Source organism: Piliocolobus tephrosceles, chromosome 21 (genome assembly GCF_002776525.5).
Source record: "Piliocolobus tephrosceles isolate RC106 chromosome 21, ASM277652v3, whole genome shotgun sequence".
Lineage (NCBI taxonomy): Eukaryota > Metazoa > Chordata > Mammalia > Primates > Cercopithecidae > Piliocolobus > Piliocolobus tephrosceles.
Window position 1 is genome coordinate 17,202,415 of NC_045454.1, and position 16,414 is coordinate 17,218,828.

A 16,414-nucleotide genomic window follows, 5' to 3' on the forward strand; every position below is an offset into this window, starting at 1 on the left:
TGTGTATTCGTCTCCTCTGTGTGCATAGGGGGTGGGGAGGGGCAGGAGTGGGTATAGGGGAGATCCAGAGAAGGCAGTCTCCAAAGAGGAGGGGTCACTTGAGCCTGGCCTGAGGGGAACATCTGGTGTGAGGGGAAAAACAGGTCATACCTGGTCTGAGAAGAGTCAGGGCGGGTTGGGCGCAGTGGCTCACACCTGTAATCCTAGCACTTGGGAGGCCAAAGGAGGAGGATTGCTTGAGCCTAGGAGTTGAACACCAGCCTGGGAAACACAGAGAAACCTCATCTCTACAAAAAATAGCCAGGCATGATGGCCTGTGCCTGTAATCCCAGCTAGTCAGGAGGCTGAGGTGGGAGGATCACTTGAGCCCGGGAGGTTGAGGCTGCAGTGAACCATGATGGCGCCCCTGCACTCCAGCCTGGGCAACAGAGCCAGACTCTGTTTCAACAAAAACAACAATGAAGAGTCAGGGTGGCCTTGGGGCAGGCCCTGGTGGGAGGGGAGACGTCCTTAGCCCTTGAGAATTCCCAGGGGTTGTTAAAAAGGACTCTGGGACATTCCCTGGCAGAGCACAGCTTCGGGACCCCTCTGCCAGGGAGCCTGCCTGTCCTGGGGGACCCACTCCTACCAGGCTGGTTGCTCCCCACCTGCCCTCTGCCAGCGTGGGCACTTCTGCACATCCTGGCCTTCTGTTTGCCGTCTGGCTGGTTTGACTGCCCTGTCCACTCTGGCCCCACCCAGGAAGGCCGCTCCTGCTCCCCTTCTCAGGATTCTGGGTTCAAAGCCTCTACCCCAAACACACAGCCGCCTCTTGGAACTAGGTCCCAGGATCCTCAGCACCCGTCAGTGCTTGTCTCAGCTCCCAGGGACCATGGGCCATCCATCCCTGTCATCCCAATTCAGGATCTAAGTCCCGAGGCTCCCACCAGGGCCTCCAGCCTCCTCCACGTCCTCTCTGTGATGTCCCACACTGGACTAAGGAGACTCAATATCCAGTCCTGAGTCTCGCTCCGACAGCCCCCCACTCTCCTCACATCTCCCTATCCTGTCTCATTGGATGAAGGGCCTGGCAGAATCCCCCACTCACTTGAGTACCTTGTCCCTTCCAGCCGGCCCTCCTTGGGTCACTGTCTCACCACACACTTTTTCTTTGCCCCCACCAAACATGGCGGGAGTTATCTACGCTCATGGTGCACACCCATTTCCAAGATCCCAACATTTGGGATTTTCCTCCCACCTTGTCTGTGTCAGCAGTGACCTCCCCATGGCCACACCTGAGGGTTTCCTTTGTCTCTCTTGTCCTGACTCTTCAAGGTCCCTTCCATCTTCCTGACACTTGCTCCTCTCTTCCCCACACCTCTCTCTCCCCGTGCTCCTTGGGCACTCGAGGTTCCTCCTGGGCCCTTGTCCGCCCCCACACCCTCCCTGGGGTGTGTCACCACCCCCCCCAGTGGCTTCTGTGCCTCCTCTCTGTGCTGACAACTCCCAGACTCTCTCTGGGAGACCCAGAGAGCTCCCCCTGGGGACCCAGCAGCTTCTGCACACCTTCCCTGGAGGTCTCCTGGTCTTTAGGAAGTTATGTGGGTGGTGGTTCAGAGCTTAGTGCTGGAACTAGGCTGCTCAGGGTCAGAGGCTATTTCTGGCAGTCACTTGGGTGCATTTTATTTTATTTTTTATGTATTTATTTTAATTTTTTGAGACAGAGTCTCACTCTGTCGCCCATGCTGGAGTGCAGTGGAGCAATCTTGGCTCGCTGCAACCTCCACCTCCCACGTTCAAGCGATTCTCATAGCTCAGCCTCCCGACATCAGCCTCCAGAGTAGGTGGGACTACAGGTGTGTGCACCACCACGCCCAGCTAATTTTTGTATTTTTAGTGGAGATGGGGTTTCGTCATGTTGGCCAGGCTGGTCTCAAACTCTTGACCTCGGGTGATCCGCCCGCCTCGGTCTCTCAAAGTGCTCGGATTACAGGCTTGAGCCACTGCGCCCTGCCAAAGAAGTTTAAAAAAAAAAAAAAAACTTCTTTGTACCTTGATTTTCTCTTCCATAAAATCCCTACTCTGTATGTTGTAAGGATCAGATAAGACTTCTAAAGCACTTCATCCTTGTTTAAATGTTTTGATGTTAAGTTTTCTTTTACTTTTTTTTTTTTTGAGATGGAGTTTCCCTCTTGTTGCCCAGGCTGGAGTGCAATGGCGCGATCTTGGCTCACTGCAACCTCCACCTCCGGGGTTCAAGCGATTCTCCTGCCTCAGCCTCCCGAGTAGCTGGAACTACAGGCATGCGCCACCACGCCTGGCTAATTTTGTATTTTTAGTAGAGACAGGGTTTCTCCATGTTGGTCAGGCTGGTCTGGAACTCCCGACCTCAGGTGATCCACCCACCTTGGCCTCCCAAAGTGCTGGGATTACAGGCATGAGCCACTTGAGCCCGGCCCAGTGTTAAATATTCTAATTTGGCTGGAGTGGTGGCTCATGCCTACAATCCCAGCACTTTGGAAAGTTGAGGCAGGAGGATCACTTGAGGCCAGAAGGATCGTTTGAGACCAGCCTGGACAACATGGTGAGACCCCATTTCTACAAAAAATTAAAAGATAAATAAAAATAAACACTTTTTTTTTTTTTTGAGACTGAGTCTTGCTCTGTCACCCAGGCTGGAGTGCAGTGGTGCGATCTCGGCTCACTGCAATCTCCACCTCCTGGGTTCAAGCCATTCTTCTGCGTCAGCCTCCCGAGTAGCTGGGACTACAGGCACCCGCCACTACACCCGGCTAATTTTTAGTATTTTTAGTAGAGACAGGGTTTCACCATGTTAGCCAGGATGGTCTCGATCTCCTGACCTCATGATCCGCCCTTCTCAGCCTCCCAAAGTGCTGGGATTACAGGCGTGACCCACCGCACCCAGCCAAAAATAAATACATTTTCTAATTTGGCCTCAACATCTCCCCCAAGCTGCTCCTTATCCATGTCCATTTCCCAGGGACTGCCTCTGCATGCCAGAGCCCTGGGCCTGGTCTTAGACAGCGCCCGCCTTTCCCCTACCCTGTCAGTCTCACGGCTGCTCCTTCTGGCCTTGGGAGTGTCTCATTCACTGGCCTCGCCCTGCCTTCCCTGACCTCTCCCATCTGTGCCCTGTCCTGGACTCTTTCTCTGGCTTGGGGCTTCCACTCTTACCCGCTCCAACCTATCCTTTTTCATACAGTAACTTTCTGACACTCATATCTGACCCTGCCCTCCCCTGCTCAAAGCCCTTCTGTGGCTCCCCAGTGCCCTCAGAACAGAGTCCAAACTCCTTAGCCTGGCATTCAGGGCCTTTTACCCCTCATGCTATAGCAATCACAGGCTGGAACAGGAGTTTTCTGAACACAGACACTCACACATCACATCTCCCAAGCTCAAGAAACCCACCTTTCCTCACTCCTGCCTTATCCCCATTCCTGTATGCCCAAGGCCCATGATTAGACTCCCCTCTGTCAACACTTCACCTGTTTGGTCTTTGCAAGGTTCCACCACCGGGCGGGGGAGGGGGCCCAGCCTGGCACCCCACCCCCACTCCAGCCAGGGCTCAGGTCTCCAACAACAGAACCAGAGCCACTCAACAGCGCTGGAACCCATTCAGTGGGGCCTAGGGCCCCTCATCCCAAGCCAGGAGGGCTTTTGGGGAGGGGCGCAGCTCCTGGCAGACTGACAGTGTGGCCTGGGGATTTGGGGGTGCCAGGGAAGCAGGGGCCAACCTCATAGGAGAAGGCACGAGTGCGGTTCTCTTTCCCCCACTGGGGGGCCTGCTGTGTCGGTGGCCAGGCGGGAGGCCTGGGCGGCAGAGCCAGTGGCGCAGGGGCCTGGGCAGGGCGGTGTCTGGCAGCGGGAGCACCATGGCTACCATCCAGTCGGAGACCGACTGCTACGACATCATCGAGGTCTTGGGTAAGGGGACCTTCGGGGAGGTAGCCAAGGGCTGGCGGCGGAGCACGGGCGAGATGGTGGCCATCAAGATCCTCAAGAACGACGCCTACCGCAACCGCATCATCAAGAACGAGCTGAAGCTGCTGCACTGCATGCGAGGCCTGGACCCTGAGGAGGCCCACGTCATCCGCTTCCTTGAGTTCTTCCACGACGCCCTCAAGTTCTACCTGGTCTTCGAGCTGCTGGAGCAAAACCTTTTTGAGTTCCAGAAGGAGAACAACTTCGCGCCCCTCCCTGCCCGCCACATCCGTACGGTCACCCTGCAGGTGCTCAGAGCCCTGGCCCGGCTCAAGGAGCTGGCGATCATCCACGCCGATCTCAAGCCTGAGAACATCATGCTGGTGGACCAGACCCGCTGCCCCTTCAGGGTCAAGGTGAGTAGGGGCCGTCTAGGGTGGCTGAGTCCCTAGTTCCTTATCTTTTTCTCAGCTTCTTCCAGCCCTAGATGGTTTGTGTGTGTGTGTGTGTGTGTGTGTGTGTGTGTGTGTGTGTGTGAGACGGACTTTCATTCTGTTGCCCAGGCTTGAGTGCAGTGGCACAGTCTCAGCTCACTGCAACCTCTGCCCCCTGGGTTCAACTGGGTTCAAGTGATTCTCCTGCCTCAGCCTCCCGAGTAGCTGAGGTTACAAGGATGCGCCACCATGCCCAGCTAATTTTTTTTGTACTTATTGGAGACGGGGGTTTCATCATGCTGGCCAGGCTGGTCTCGAACTCCTGACCTCAAATGATCCACCCGCCTCGGCCTCCGAAAGTGCTGGGATTATAGGCGTGAGCCACTGTGCCCAGCCTACTTTTTAAAATTTTTAAGATATTTATTTATTTAGTTTCAGAGACAAGGTCTTGCTCTGTTGCCCAGGCTGGAGTGCAGTGGTACAATCATAGCTCACTGCAGCCTTAAACTCCTGAGCTCAAGCGATTCTCCCACTTTAGCCTTCCAATTAGCTGAGACTATAAGCACACACCACTGTGCCTGGCGAATTAATTTTTTTTTTTTTTTTTTTTTTTGTAGAAATGAGGCCTTGCTATATTGTCCAGGCTGGTCTTGAACTCCTGGGCTCAAGCAATCCTCCTGCCTCAGCTTCCCAAAGCACTGAGATTACAGGCAGGAGCCACTGTGCCTAGTCTCTTCAGACACTAAGATTTCTCTTGTCTACCTCTGGGGCCTGAGGTCTTCCCAAGGCCCTGTCCCTAACGGCTCTGCCTTGCTCCTGGCCCCCAAATCCTCCCCATCTTCTTGTCCCAATTCTGATGTCTTCTCTGTCCCAGACCTGAGGTCTCCCCCGTTCCCTTCCAGGCCCTGAGATCTCCCTGTCCTGCTCCATTCTCAGCTCAGCTTCTCTGGCCTGGTCCTGTCCTTGTGGGGCTGACATTCTAGTGGGAGACAGAGGGTCACCAAGATAAATGAGTGAAATATGATAAGCAAGTGAGAAGCAGGGAGGAAGTGGATGCTGGGTGTTCATAGAGATGGGTGGTGCTGAGTGAGCTTTTAGACATGGTGGTCAGCTAGGCCTCACTGAGAAGGTAACTTTGAGGGAAATCCTGAAGGAGGGAGAAAGCTGTGTAGCCATCTGGAGACAGAGCATCCAGGCAGAGGGAACAGCCAGTGCAAAGGCCCTGAGGTAGGAGTCTGTTCTCACGCTACTATAAAGAACTACCTGTAGGCCGGGCACAGTGGCTTACACCTGTAATTCCAGCACTTTGGGAGGCCAAGGTGGGTGGATCACTTGAGGTCAGGGGTTCGAGACCAGCCTGGCCAACATGGTGAAACCCCATCTTTACTAATAACACAAAAATTAGTTGGGCGTGGTGGCACACACCTGTAGTCCCAGCTACTCGGGAGGCTGAGACAGGAGAATCACTTGAACACAGAGGTGGAGGTTACAGTGAGCCAAGATGGTGCCACTGCCCTCTAGCCTGGGCAACAGAATGAGACTCCATCTCAAAAACAAACAAACAAACAAACTACCTGAGACTGGGTAATTTATAAATAAAGAAAAGGGGTTTAATTGACTCACAGTTCCTCATGGCTAGAGAGGCCTCAGGAAACTTACAATCATGGTGGAAGGTGAAGGGGAAGCAAGGCATGTCTTACATGGCGGCAGGAGAGACAGCGTGCAGGAGAAACTGCCACTTTTAAACCATCAGATCTCATAAGAACTCACTATCACGAGAACAGCATAGGGGAAACTGTCTTCAGGACCCAATCACCTCCTACCAGGTTCCTTCGGTGACATTTAGAGATGATGTTTGGGCAGGGACACAGAGCTAAACCGTATCAAGGAATGTGCCAATTGTATGCATTTGAAGAACACCGGGGAGGCCTGTGTGGCTGAAGCAGAATGAATGAGGTGAAGAGGGAAGAAATGAGTCCAAGGAGGTGATGGGGCCAGGCATGCAGGGCCTTGTTGGTTACAGCACAGACTCTAGTTTTATTCCGAGGAAGATGGAGCCACAGGAGGAATCTAAGCAGAGGAGGACTCGGTCTGACTCAGAGAAACAAGCCTAAGCCTTGTTTCTCTGGCTGCTTAAGGGGAGCAGAAAGGGGTGAGTTGGGCAGGAGCAGGAAGGCAGAGGGGTGACTGTGCTAGTCCACGTGGGAGACGTGGTGATTGGGACCAGAGTCAGGGCAGTGGGAGCAGGAGACTTGGGTGGATTCTGGGTAGATTTCGGAGCTAGAGACAAGAGGATTTGTTGATAGATCTTACAAGAAGGGTGACAGAGCGAGAGAGGAGTAGAGGGGGACAAAAGCCTGTTGGTCCGAGCAACTGGAAGCATGTGTATTATTCATCATGGTCAGTTTGTCGATGAATAAACATTTACTGAGTGCCTGCTTTGGGTCTGGCCTTGTGCTGGACACACAGACGCATCTCCTCCGTACTGTCACAGGCCCCTAGTGCTGACCCCTCTGTCCGTTTTTTTTTTTTTTTTTTTTTTTTTTTTGAGACAGGGTCTGGCTCTTTTGCCCAGGCTGCAGTGCTATGGCACCTTCTCGGCTCACTGCAACCTCCGCCTCCTGGGCTCAAGTGATCCTCCTGCCCCAGCCTCCGGAGGAGCTGGGACTATTTGTATTTTTTTTGTTTGTTTCTTTTTTGAGATGGAGTCTTGCTCTTGCTCTTGTCACCCAGGCTAGAGTGCAATGGCGTGACCTTGGCCCATAGCCTCCGCCTCCCAGGTTCAAGCAATTCTCCTGCCTCCCAGGTTCAAGCAATTCTCCTGCCTCAGCTTCCTGAGTAGCTGGGATTACAGGTGCCGCCACCCATACTCAGCTAATTTTTTTTTTTGAGACAGAATTCCACTCTTGTTACCCAGGGGGGAGTGCAGTGGCACAATCTCAGCTCACTGCAACCTCTGCCTCCCACATTCAAGCAATTCTCCTGCCTCAGCCTCCCAAGTAGCTGGGATTACAGGCACCTGCCACCACACCTGGCTAATTTTTGTATTTTTAGTAGAGACGGGGTTTTACCATGTTGGTCAGGTTGGTCTCAGACTCCTGACCTCAGGTGATCCACCCACCTCAGCCTCCCAAAGTGCTGGTATTACAGGCGTAAGCCACCACGCCTGGCCTACGCCTGGCTAATTTTTGTATTTTTAGTAGAGATGGGATTTCATCATGATGGCCAGGCTGGTCTCGAACTCCTGACCTTGTGATCCGCCCGCCTCAGCCTCCCAAAGTGCTGGGATTACAGGCGTGACCACTGCACCTGGCCAATTTTTGTATTTTTTGGTAGAAACGGGATTCCATCACGTTGCCCAGGCTGGTCTCAAAGTCCTGAGCTCATGCAATCCGCCCACCTTGGCCTCCCAAAGTGCTAGAATTACAAGGGTGAGCCACCATGCCCAGTCCTCTGTCTGCTTTTGAGTTTGATACTGTCTGGATGGGTCTGAACCAGGGGCACCCTGAGGGCAAGGCTGGGGCGGACTTAGTCATCACTGTGTCCCTGACTCTCCCAGCACTGCAATCATGGAGCCAGTGCTAAATGAATGCTTGCCAGAGATACAGAGATAGAGAGACAGAAAAAGGTGGATTATTCTGCCCCAAGAGGTGGAAGGACAGAGACCCAGGGAAGCAGGGACTTCTACAAACACAGCAGGGGGCAGACAGGATGGATCCACAGCACCTGACCAGCATTATCACCCCCACTGTCTCTGTGGAATGAATGAATGAATGAATGAATTCCATAAATATGGATTAAGTAACCAGGGTCACTTAGCCTCTTGGGTACTGACGCTCTGGCACTCTGGGATTAGAACTGCAATCAATAACCATTTCATGATACTGCTTTCTGCAAGTAAAAGGTGAGAGATGGCTGGGCGGTGGCTCACGCCTGTAATCCCAACACTTTGGGAGGCCGAGGCGGGGGGATCACCTGAGGTCAGGAGTTCAAGACCAGCCTGACCAATATGGTGAAACCTCATCTCTGCTAAAAGTATAAAAATTAGCCAGGCGTGGCGGCGGGTGCCTGTAATCCCAGCTACTCCAGAGGCTGAGGCAGGAGAATCACTTGAACCTGGGAGGCGGAGGTTGCAGTGAGCCGAGGTTACGCCACCGCACTCCAGCCTGGGCGACAGAGGAAGTCCCTCTGTCTCAGAAAAAAAAAAAAAAAAAGAAAATTAGCCAGGCATGGTGGCACATACCCTGGAATCCCAGTTAATTGGGGGGCAGAGGCAGGAGACTTACTTGAACATGGGAGGCAGAGGTTTTGCAGTGAGCTGAGATCACGCCACTGCACTCCAGCCTGGGCAACAGAGCTCAACTCTGTCTCACCAAAAAAAAAAAAAAAAAAAAAAAAAAAGGTGAGAAATGGCTGAATGAAAAGCAGAAAAACTCAGAGAAGGAAACTGAGGCTGGCCAGGTGTGGTGGCCTAAGCCTGTAATCCCAGCACTTTGGGAGGCCAAGGCGGGTGGATCAACTGAGGTCAGAAGTTCAAGATCAGCCTGTCCAACATGGTAAAATCCCGTCTCTACTAAAAATACAAAAATTAGCCAGGTGTGGTGGGGTGCACCTGTAATCCCAGCTACTTGGGAGGCTGATACAGGACAATCGCTTGAACCCGGGTGGGGGTGGAGGTTGCAGTGAGCCGAGATCGCGCCACTGCACTCCAGCTTGGACAAAAGAGTGAAACCATCTGAAAAAGAAAAAGAAAAAGAAACTTAGGCCAAGAGAGAGTCACGGAGATTCAGAGTGAAAATGGCAGACAGCTCCACCAGAGGCATGGGGAGATACAAAGGCTTTGGGCGATTCGCAGCGTTGGTTCTGCAGCTGTTGGCCAAAGCACCTGTCATGTGCCAAAGGCCTGTGACGGGTGTGAACAGTGCCTGATGAGGAAGACAGAGAGGACCTGGACTTCAGGGAGGTGTCTGCCTAGTGGACGACACAGAGAAAGAGATGGAAGAGAGAGAGACACTGAGAGACAAGAGATAGGCAAGTGATGGAGAGGTAGATGCAAAGAAAGAACAAGAGAGGTACAAATGGCCAGGCACAGTGGCTCATGCCTGGAATCTCAGGACTTTGGGAGGCCCAGGTGGGAGGATTGCTGGAGCCTAGGAGTTCAAGACCAGCCTGGGTAACATGGTGAAAACCCATCTCTACTGAAAATACAAAAATTAGCCGGGCATGGTGGCACGTGCCTGTAGTCCCAGCCACTTGGGAGGCTGAGGCAGGAGAATCGCTTGAACCTGGAAGGTGGAGGTTGCCTTGAGCCGAGATCATGCAACTGCACTTCAGCCTGGGTGACAGGGTGAGCCACTGTCTCAGAAGAGAGACAGAGAGATACAAACAAGAGATGGAAATAGAATGAAGGATTACAAAGCCCGTACATTCATTCATTCACTCATTATTTACTGAGCCCCTGCTGTGTGCCAGGTACTGTTCTAGGCATCTAGGGATACGGTATTGAACAAAATGGATATAATCTTTGCCCTTGTGGGACTAACATCCTATCTGGGAAGAGAAATGCTGAACTTGATAAGGAAGTAGACTAGGGCCAAGTGCGGGGCCTCATGCCTATAATCCCAGCATGTTGGGAGGCTGAGGCAGGAGGATCACTTGAGCCCAGGAGCTTAAGACCATCCTGGGCAACACAGTGAGACCCATCTCTATCTCTACAAAAAGTTAAAAAATTAGCTGGGTATGGTGGTGCGTGCCTGCGGTCCCAGCTACTCAGGAGGCTGAGGTGGGAGGATCTCATGAGCCCTGGAGTTCACGGCAGCAGTGAACTATGATGGAGTCACTGCACTCCAGCCTGGGTGATAAAGCAAGACCCTGTCTCTAAAAAGAAAAAAAAGGGCTGGGTGCAGTGGCTCACACCTGTAATCCCAACACTCTGGGAGGCTGAGGCAGGCAGATCACCTGAGTCAGGAGTTTGAGACCAGCCTGGCTAACATGGTGAAACCCCGCCCATCTCTACCAAAAACACAAAAGATTAGTGCTTGTAATCCCAGCGACTCGGAGGCTGAGGCAGGAGAATCGCTTGAAGCTAGTAGGTGGAGGTTGCAGTGAGCCAAGATCACACCACTGCTCTCCAGCCTGGGTGACAGAGCGAGACTCCATCACAAAAAATAAATAATTAAAAAATAAAATTAAAATAAAAAATTAAAAGATACAGTGTGTGAAATGGCATTAAGAGCGATGGTGGGGCCGGGTGCGTTGGCTCACGACTGTAATCCCAGCACTTTGGGAGGCCGAGGCGAGTGGATCACCTGCGGTCAGGAGTTTGAGACCAGCCTGGCCATCATGGCGAAACCCCGTCTCTACTAACAGAGACGGGGTTACATTACTAGCTAATGTAAAAATTAGCTGAGCGTGGTGGCAAGCGCATGTAATCCCAGCTACCTGGGAGGCAGAGGTTGCAGTGAGCCAAGATTGCACCATTACACTCCAGCCTGGGCGACAAGCAAAACTCTGTCTCAAAAATCTTCATCTCAAAAAAAAAAAAAAAAAAAAAAGAAAAGGAAAAACAGGGGCCTGGCAGAGGGATAGGAAGGGTGGGGGCTGATGCTTTAACAGAATGATTAGGGGAGGCCTCACTGAGAAGGTGATCATTTTTTTTATCCTCCCTTTCTACTTTTGATAGAAACGTGACATTTGAGTAAAGACCTGAAGGAGGTGAGGCAGGGAGCCCTGTGCTCATGCAGGGAAGAGCATTTCAGGCAGAGGAAACAGCCAGTGCAAAACCCTGAGCTGGGAATGTCTGACTTATGTAAGGAATAGTGAGGAGGCCCTTATGGCTAGAGAAGGGTGAGTGACGGGGAGAGTGGGAGATGTGGCAGAGAGGTGACAGAGCAGACATTGGAGACCTGTGGGCCACGGTGAGGACCTTGGCTTTTGTCACAGGATGTGACTGTGAGCAGGGGAGGACCCAATCTATCCCAGGCGACCACAGGATCCCCCTGGATGCTTGTGAGAGACAGACTAGGGGACAGAGGAGAGGAGCAGGGAGACCAGCGAGGAGGCCCCTGTGTTAGCCTAGGTTGGAGAGGATGTGGGATAGCACCAGGGTGGGGGCTGCGGATGGCATGCAGAGCGAGCAGATTCTAGATCTGTTGGCTGATGGACAAGGTGTGGGGTACAAGAGGAAGAGTAGGGTCCTAATCCTCCTATGCATAGTTCTAGTGGAGAGAAACAGAGTCCGTCACTCGAACCAGACACAAAGACTGGAAGAGACAGAGATAGGGACTTAAGAACTACGACCACAGCTGAGTGAGGTGGCTCATGCCTGTAATTCCAGCTAGGGAGGCTGAGGCAGGTGGATCATCTGAGGTCAGGGGTTCGAGACCAGTCTGGCCAACATGGTGAAACCCCGTCTCTACTAAAAATACAAAAATTAGCAGGGCATGGTGGTGTGCACCTGTAGACCCAGCTACTGGGGAGGCTGAGGCAGGAGAATCACTCGAATCCAGGAGGTAGAGGTTGCAGTGGGCCTAGATTGTGCCACTGTACTCCAACCTGGGCAACAGAGTGGGACTCGGTCTCAAAAAGCAAACAAACAAACAAACAAAAAACAACAACAAAGGCTGGGCGCAGTGGCTCATGCCTGTAGTCCCAGCATTTTGGGAGTCCGAGGCGTGTGGGTCACCTGAGGTCAAGAGTTCGAGACCAACCTGGCCAACATAGTGAAATCCCAATTCTACTAAAAATACAAAAAATTAGCCAGGCGTGGGGGCGGGCGCCTGTAATCCCAGCTACTCAGGAGAGTGAGGCATGAGAATCGCTTGAACCGGGGAAGTGGAGGTTGCAGTGTGCCAAGATAGTGCCATTGCGCTCCAAACTGGGCAACAAGAGCCAGACTCTGTCTCAAACAAACAAAAACCCACAAAGCAACTAAAGAGTCACAGACCCAGAGACGGCCAGAGTCAAATAGCAGATGCAGGAATATGCCAGGTGAGAGATGCCAGGGGTGGCCCAGCTGGGCTGTCCCTGCAGCTTGACCTGCCCACTCGCCCTCTTCTCCACCTGACAGGTGATTGACTTTGGCTCTGCCAGCATTTTCAGCGAGGTGCGCTATGTGAAGGAGCCATACATCCAGTCGCGCTTCTACCGGGCCCCCGAGATCCTGCTGGGGCTGCCCTTCTGCGAGAAGGTGGATGTGTGGTCCCTGGGCTGCGTCATGGCTGAGCTGCACCTGGGCTGGCCCCTCTACCCGGGCAACAACGAGTACGACCAGGTGCGCTACATCTGCGAAACCCAGGGCCTCCCCAAGGCGCACCTGCTGCACGCCGCCTGCAAGGCCCACCACTTCTTTAAGCGCAATCTCCACCCTGACGCCGCCAACCCCTGGCAGCTCAAGTCTTCGGCTGACTACCTGGCTGAGACGAAGGTAAGGGAAAAGTTGGGTGAGGGCAGTGAGTGTGGGGGCTGTTACACGAAAAAAAATCGAGGATGGGCGACGTGGCTCACACCTGTAATTCTAGCACTTTGGGAGGCTGGGGTGGGAGGACCCCTTGAGCCCAGGGGTTTGAGACTAGCCTGGGGAACATAGTGAGACCTTCTCTTTTTTTTTTTTTGAGGCGGAGTCTCGCTCTGTCGCCCAGGCTAGAGTGCAGTGGCGTGATCTTGGCTCACTGGAAGCTCCGCCTCCCGGGTTCACGCCATTCTCCTGCCTCAGCCTCCCGAATACCTGGGACTACAGGCGCCCGCCACCACGCCCGGCTAATTTTTTTTGTAATTTTAGTAGAGATGGGGTTTCACCGTGTTAGCCAGGATGGTCTCGATCTCCTGACCTCGTGATCCACCCACCTCAGCCTCCCAAAGTGCTGGGATTACAGGCTTGAGCCACCGCGCCCAGCCTAGAGACCTCCTCTTTATAAAATGTGGAAAAAAAAAATTAGCTGGGCGTGGTGGTATGGGCCTATTGTCCCAGATACATGGGAGGCTGAGGCAGGAGAATTCCTTGAGCCTGGGAGATCCAGGCTACAGTGAGCTGTGTTCATGCCACTGCACTTGAGCCTGGGTGACAGAGCAAGACCCTGTTTCAAAAAGAAAAAGAAAAATCTATCAGACCAGAAGAATGGAGCGAAAAGAATAAAAAACAAAATTAAAGAAAATTTTTTTTCTTTTTTTTTTTTTTTGAGAGGGAGTCTCGATCTGTTGCCCAGGCTGGAGTGCAGTGGCATAGTCTTGGCTCACTGCAACCTCTGCCTCCCGGGTTTAAGAGATCCTTCTGCCTGAGCCTCCCGAGTAGCTGGGACTACAGGCACTTGCCACCACACCCGGCTAATTTTTTGTATTTTTAGTAGAGACGGGGTTTTACCATGTTGGCCAGGATGGTCTCAAATACCTGACCTCATGATCCACCCGCCTCAGCCTCCCAAAGCGGAGGGATTACAGGCATGGGCCACTGTGCCCAGCCAAAAAATATTATTTTAATGATTGAAAAAAAATATTTCTGGGCTAAACCTCAGTGAGAACTGGAACTTGGGGGTCAGCCTAGGGCATTTTCACAGCAAGAAAGAGCTGGGTGAGATCAAGTGTGGGACTGGTCAGCTGCTGCAGCAAGATAGATCTGGGGGAGAAACTGCAGGGAGAATTAGATATTTGGAAGTCAGATGTGAGGGCTGCTCTAGCAAGAGGGATCTGGGTCATACTACAAGTGTGACAGGAAGATTGGGGCAACTTCTCTGCCAGCTTCAGCTCTGGGGCCAGCAACTTATGTGGCAAGAGGGATGAGACCATGGAGAAAAAATGAGGACTGAGACTGGCTGTGAGAATTGCAAAAGAGGCAGGTGCAACGGCTTATACCTGTAGTCCGAGCACTTTGGTGGGGCCAAGGCAGGAGGATCACTTGAAGCCATCCTGGGTGACATAGCAAGACTGCGTCTCTAGAAAAAAAAATTTTTTTAATTTAGCCAGGCATGGTGGCACACACCTATAGTTCCAAGCTACTTGGGAGGCTGAGGTGGGAAGATCACTTGAATCCAGGAGTTGGTGGTTGCAGTGAGCTGTGATTGCACCACTACACTCCAGTCTGGGCGACAGAGCAGAGTTTTTTAAACAGAGCCTGTTTAAAAAACTCTAAAAAAAAAAAGGGGATCTGAGGCCAGGCGCAGTGGCTCACACCTGTAATCCCAGCACTTTGGGAGGCCAAGGCGGGTGGATCACCTGAGGTCAGGAGTTTGAGACCAGCCTGGCCAATATGGTGAAACTCTGTCTCTACTAAAAATACAAAAATTAGCTGGGCATCGTGGTGGATGCCTGTAATTCCAGCTGCTCGGGAGGCTGAGGCAGGAGAATCGCTTTAAGTTGGGAGGCAGAGGTTGCAGTGAGCCGAGATTGCGCCATTGCACTCTAGCCTGGGTGACAAGAGTGAAACTGTCTCAAAAAAAAAAAAAAAAAAAAACTTTCTGAGTGAGACCTCAGGTGAGTCTAGAGGTTTGGGGCAGCAGCCAGTCTGCTACCTCTATGGGTTTGCCCCTCCAATCTGTGCAGCAAGAGCCTGGGACTAGGAGTTTGAGGTCACAAGTCTTGATTTCACAGCAAGAAGGGTCTGGATGGGACCACAGGTGAGACTAAAAGTTGATGGCGGTTCCATAGCAGGGAAATAGTTCCATAAACTAGTGTAGCAAGAAGGGTCTGGGTCCCACCACCGGGAGGCCTGGGATCAAGCGTGGAGCTGTGGCAGTAAGAGGGACCTGGATTTGATTCCAGGGAGGACTAGAGATTCCGCGCAGCCCCTCTGCTAGCTGCTGGTAGGGGCTGCACCCATGGTGCTGAGGGGGACTGGAGGTCTGGGGCAAGGGGTGGAACTTGGACCAGTGAAAGCTTTGGGTTAGATTAGAGGGGCTCGGGTGTGACCGATCCAGGGTGGCCCTCCTAGCAGCCAGAGAGCTCCAAGGCAGATCATGGGCAGACCTGGAAGTTGGTGCTACATGTGGGTGCCACAGCAGGAGTGCTCAGGACCCTAGCCCTGCACAAGGGTTAACCCTGCTCCCTTCTCCATGCCCTGCCAGGTGCGCCCACTGGAGCGCCGCAAGTATATGCTCCAGTCCTTGGACCAGATCGAGACAGTGAATGGTGGCAGTGTGGCCAGTCGGCTGACCTTCCCTGACCGGGAGGCACTGGCAGAGCACGCCGACCTCAAGAGCATGGTGGAGCTGATCAAACGCATGCTGACCTGGGAATCACATGAACGCATCAGCCCCAGTGCTGCCCTGCGCCACCCCTTCGTGTCCATGCAGCAGCTGCGCAATGCCCACGAGACCACCCACTACTACCGGCTCTCACTGCGCAGCTACCGCCTCTCGCTGCAGGTGGAGGGCAAGCCCCCCGCGCCTGTCGTGGCTGCAGAAGATGGGACCCCCTACTACCGTCTGGCTGAGGAGAAGGAGGCTGCGGGCATGAGCAGTGTGGCCAGCAGCAGCCCCTTCTTCCGAGAGGAGAAGGCACCAGGTATGCAAAGAGCCATCGACCAGCTGGATGACCTGAGTCTGCAGGAGGCTGGGCATGGGCTATGGGGTGAGACCTGCACCGATGTGGTCTCCGACATGATGGCCCCCCTCAAGGCAGCCATCACTGGCCACCACATGCCCGACTCGGGCCCCGAGCCCATCCTGGCCTTCTACAGCAGCCGCCTGGTGGGCCGTCACAAGGCCCACAAGCCACCTGCGGGTTCCAAGTCCGACTCCAACTTCAGCAACCTCATCCGGCTGAGCCAGGTCTCGCCTGAGGATGACAGGCCCTGCCGGGGCAGCAGCTGGGAGGAAGGAGAGCATCTTGGGGCCTCTGCTGAGCCACCGGCCATCCTGCAGCGAGATGGGGATGGGCCCAACATTGACAACATGACCATGGAGGCTGAGGTAAGCCGGGTGCATTTAGGATACGATTAGGGTGTGAGGAGGCTCAGCACACACTCACCCACCTTAGGATAAGATTAGGATGTGAGGAGGCTCAGCACACTCAACCCACATTCAGTATATGATTAGGGTGTGAAGAGGCTCAGCACACTCAACCCACAT

The 16,414-nt window shown here is 53.2% G+C and overlaps 1 protein-coding gene across 1 annotated transcript in view; it reads left to right on the forward strand.

The window, feature by feature from the left end:
* Positions 1 to 3,587: 3,587 nt before the first annotated feature.
* Positions 3,588 to 16,414, forward strand: part of HIPK4 (homeodomain interacting protein kinase 4) — a 13,728-nt gene continuing 901 nt past the window's right edge. Inside the window, exons 1-3 of the mRNA XM_026447712.1 lie at positions 3,588 to 4,337; positions 12,424 to 12,780; positions 15,410 to 16,255. Coding sequence (XP_026303497.1) covers positions 3,873 to 4,337; positions 12,424 to 12,780; positions 15,410 to 16,255 — 1,668 coding nt within the window. The 5' untranslated portion in view covers positions 3,588 to 3,872. The remainder of the gene's footprint in view (positions 4,338 to 12,423; positions 12,781 to 15,409; positions 16,256 to 16,414) is intronic.